This window comes from Nicotiana tomentosiformis, chromosome 11 (genome assembly GCF_000390325.3).
Source record: "Nicotiana tomentosiformis chromosome 11, ASM39032v3, whole genome shotgun sequence".
NCBI classification, from domain to species: domain Eukaryota; kingdom Viridiplantae; phylum Streptophyta; class Magnoliopsida; order Solanales; family Solanaceae; genus Nicotiana; species Nicotiana tomentosiformis.
In genome coordinates this window covers 27,033,766-27,038,220 of record NC_090822.1, presented here as the reverse complement: position 1 = coordinate 27,038,220, position 4,455 = coordinate 27,033,766, and the positions used below count along the sequence as shown (strand labels likewise).

The following is a 4,455-nucleotide window of genomic DNA, read 5'->3' as shown; positions in this document are numbered from 1 at the left end:
GCCTAGCAATGGAAGTTCAAAGATCCAGTGTAATTATATTCATCTCATCGACTATTGCATGGAATGTAGAAGAAGAAATAGAAAATTGCGTACACCTTTCGTTTACTCCAATGTCCAAAGAAGTGTTTGAAAAAAGTTATAGGGCTATCGATAAATGCAGTATCAGAATTCGGACTTCTAAACCTTAGTAACAAATAGATGGCTAGTATCAGAATTCCACAAAACCCTAAAACAAGTTCCAATTTTCAGCAACAATGAACAGTATTAAGCATAGTCTACTTTAGACTGAATACCTCACTCAATCTTGCCTTTAGATTTCTTGAGGTTTTCTGCACAAGAACTATATGCCAGTGGGAAGACTAATAAAATCTGAGCTGCAAACGGAAGGGTTCTTGAAATTAACCATGAAAGAATAAACATCAAACTGGAGTTTTTCCCGCCCTCTATAAGGGGGAAATTTATGCACACCATGTTTAAACATCAAACCATGAAAGAAGACCAATAACGAAATTATACACGCACACCATTTTCTCTTGACTAGCGCGAGCAGCTTTCTTCAAATTAACATTCAATCCCAGCTGCAGCAAGGAGAAGGAACTCATAAGGATGCTTGAACCAGATCAATGATGTCTAAGGCAACACAAGACAACATAATGTAATAAGTGGGTTGCAGACTTCTTTGACTATATTCTTTAAATTTTTTAACAATATCATCACTTTGTAAATTATAAATATATTTCAAGAGGCAATGTAAAAGAAGAGAAGAAATGGAGCACATAAAATAAAGAACGAAATTTAAACTGATTTCCGAGCAATAATTTGAGAGTGTTCGAGTCTTACCGACAATTATCAGTGATGACACTAAGGCAATCATTTCCCATGCTCTCTTGCTCTTCTTGAATTTCATTCACAGATTTTGCAGCGGAAATACTGCATTCATGCAACTCTATTGATGCCAAGGTACAAATTTCCCCCAAGTCTTGAGGGATTTCCTCCAGGTAGTAGCATCTTTTCAGAACTAGGCGTTCCAGCCTTGGGAAGTTAACACTGCTAGCTTCCCAGTGCTTCAGATTTATTGCGCTGATTAGGAGAAACTTAAGTTGATTGAAAACTTCTTCATCATTTAATTTCCATACATCACCATCAAATCCATTGTATTTAATCTTAAGCTCTTGGAGGTTTGGCAACATTACAATGTTTGCCATGTCTTCCCATGGTAAACTAGTATAACTTAAAGTCAACCTCTTCAGACATACAGGCAAAGCGAATTTACTTGGGATCCGGGGAAGTTGTAGTCCGTCGCCATTGAACTTCAACATTTCAAGTTCTTTTAAGCAGGAAAGGCTATTTAGGTACTGGGACATCTTCCTTCCCTCGCATTCCTCCCAATCTCCGTGAACTTTCAACCTCTTAAGATTTGGAATAGCAGAAAACAATTCAGAAGTACAGCTGGACAAACATAGACAAGAAAGTCGCTCCAGATTTTGTAGCTTGAAACCAGGCTTTACCTCTCTTGACGTAATAGGGAAAGAAAAGAAGTCAGTCACGTGAAGATGCCTTAAATGTTCTATTTGCCAAATTGTCTCAGGTACTCTTGACGTATATAATCGTTGGTGATGAAAAATCAAGGTCTGCAGATTATAAAGCTCAGACACTAACCTGTGAATATTATCTTCACAGTATAATTCAAGGTATCTGAGATGTACTAAATTTGTTATCACAACTGGAAAATCTTGAAAGCAACAATTATGGATTGCCAACACTCTTAGCAGTTTGAAGCGCTCCAAAAGAGGAAATCGACTTAATCCATGGAAGAAGTGCACTGTTCGAGTGAATGATGAGTCCCGGAAAGCAACGCCATAAGCATATGAATGGATACTATAGCGACGAACACGAAGCTTCCTTGCCGAAGGAATAACTTGCAGGAGTTTCTCCTTCTCAGCTTCTCTTAAAATCAAGTCACGAATCAGATCATGGACACCACAGGTTTTCCCCTCGCCATTAAATCTCCGCTTTCTAACCATTATCAGATTCCTACTAACAAGATCCTCCAAACAATCTTTTCCCACAAATTCTTCCAATAGAAAACCCTCAGAAACCCATAAGTTGATCAATGTCTCAATGTTAACCTCACTATCTTCTCGGAAAACTCCCATATAAAGGAAACATGGTTTAAGATGATTAGGTAAGTAATTGTAACTCATAGCTAGCACTCCTAGACATATATCTGATTCATTAGCAACAACCTTACTTACACTTTTGGCAACTTCTATCCAACTTTCTCGCGTTCTAGCAATTTTAGAGAGATGCCCTGCAACCACTAGAATAGCTAAAGGTAGTCCTTGGCATTTTTGTGCTACTTGCCTCCCGAGAACCTCTAATTCAGGAGGACAAACCTGTTCTACCCCAAACACCTTTTCATTAAGTAACTTCCAACTTTCATCTGAATTGAAGAGTCTCATCTCATGAGGAGTGCTGTTAGGGTCAGCTTGCATAGCGAGATCTTTAAGCCTACTAGTCAAAATAATTCGACTCCCACAGTTGTCGTCTGGAAAAATTCTTGTCATAAGTTCCCAGACTTCACTACTCCAGATATCGTCCATGACAACAAGATACCTCCGACCCTTTAACTTTTTGTATATCGCTTCCATCAATTCATCATCAGTCGATGTTTTTATCTTATTTGTCAGCTGAGAAAGAAAAGAAACAACACCCAACAACAAAACTCTAACCCGATATTCTTGAGATACTGTCACCCAAATATGGATGTCAAAACGATGCCTGATTTCAGGATCATCGTATGCTTTTTTAGCAAGTGTCGTCTTGCCGATACCACCCATTCCTAAAATAGACACAATTTCTCGGGTTGAAGGGGGCCCGGTTAATCTTCTCTTAATTTTCAACAAATCGTCCTCAAGACCTACAACAACATTTTCTAGATTCAGATTTGCAACTTGTCTAGATGAATGACCAAGCAAGGAATCACGTGTTTGCAGTTCCTCATTTGTAGGATCACCATAGCCTTGAAGTTCATTTGTACCAAAACTACTTTCCATCACATTCCTCTTCACAACATCAATCTTTTCTATAAGTCGAGACAAGGTTTTGCGTAATGCCTTTTTTTCCATTGTTTCATTAAGGACATTATTTTTACCAAACCTGCATCCCATCACCTCCCTCTTTAGTGCATCAAGTGTTCTTAATAAAATCTTGGATAATGCGTCTCTTTTTATTGTTTCATATATCTTTAGTTCAATCACATCTTCTGCTTCTTCCACCACTTTTCTAATTAATCTCTCCAACTCTTCAACCTTTCCACAATCTTTACTTCCCTTGCTAGTGTTCTCAACAAAGTCTTGAAAATATTCAAGACTATCAAGGAGAGAGTCCATCAATGTTCTTGTTTCATCACTTACCAAATGGGGCTTTCGCTGAACGAGTTGCTCCAAAGTTCGTATAAGAGAAATCACAGCAACATAAGCCATCTATATCAATTAGATTCCTAGATCAAACAAATCATTAATTTAGAGAATAGCAACAGTTAATAAAGAGTTCTAAGCCTCATCAAATGCTTACCTAGATTTTGTTGTTAAATAGAGAATGTGAGAAATCATAAAGACCAGATCTCCCAAATAAAGAAGAAATGAAACTGAAAGGTGAACTATGACTGTTCTTGAAACCTGAAAAGAAGCCCAGCTACGGTTAGATCAATGTGTTCTCTTTTACTTCATTGAGAGCAGAAAAAGCAGGAGAGTATTAGTAAGAGTTTTAAGCCTCAAATATATTACCTGGCTTTAATTGGGAAGAAGTACTACTGCAGATTAAGACCAATAAATTCTAGCCTGCAAAATCGAAATTTCTGCTCTGAATGAATGCACTTTGATGCTGAAAGAGAGGGTTAGAAATCAGAAAACTGTACTTTTGCCCAATTAATATAAGAATATAAGATGATGATTAGAGTAGTCTTTTTCAAGAGCAGTCACGAAACTGTCCAAAGGCCAGTCTTTTTCTATTAATTCTGTCTTCTACTATAGGTGGTAAAGCAAGTGAAGCTTCGTTGACATACCTGCTTGCTAATTAAGGGTAAATCTGGTAAATCATTCTATTTTTCTGCTCTTGTGTAGTACTTTGCGCAGCTAAATATTGCATTTCTTGATAGATTGACAAAAGAGGCAAACACACTTTTGTTAACTACACAAGAGCAGCCCCACGTGGCCTATCGTAAAGGCTAGTTACACCACAAACCTTAATTTTATATTCCCTCCCCTTCGACTTAGATAAGGGAATAAAAAAAAAAAAATATAATGTTGAAATATATGATCCTAAAAGCTTTTGTGTATCTATAAAAGTTTTTCGTTAAAGATAAAGTGGATAAAATAAAAAACTTAAAGTTAAATTATTTCAAATATAAAAATATATTATTCTTTTTGAAAAGAACTAATAAAAATAATGTAT

The 4,455-nt window shown here is 36.8% G+C and overlaps 1 protein-coding gene across 2 annotated transcripts; it reads right to left on the bottom strand.

Moving 5' to 3' along the window:
• Nucleotides 1-370: 370 nt before the first annotated feature.
• Nucleotides 371-4,251, bottom strand: LOC104093594 (putative late blight resistance protein homolog R1A-10). 2 transcript variants are annotated; one of them, XM_009599360.3, is made up of 4 exons: nucleotides 3,789-4,251; nucleotides 3,577-3,680; nucleotides 841-3,502; nucleotides 371-630 (listed from the first exon to the last, which is right to left on the bottom strand). In XM_009599360.3, the coding sequence occupies exons 3-4, from the start codon at nucleotides 3,483-3,485 to the stop codon at nucleotides 621-623; spliced, it is 2,655 nt and encodes an 884-aa protein (XP_009597655.2). In that variant the 5' UTR covers nucleotides 3,486-3,502; nucleotides 3,577-3,680; nucleotides 3,789-4,251; the 3' UTR covers nucleotides 371-620. The 2 variants fall into 2 exon arrangements, with proteins under 2 accessions (XP_009597655.2, XP_009597654.2); XM_009599359.4 differs by having other exon boundaries at nucleotides 371-578.
• Between the last annotated feature and the right edge of the window lie 204 nt (nucleotides 4,252-4,455).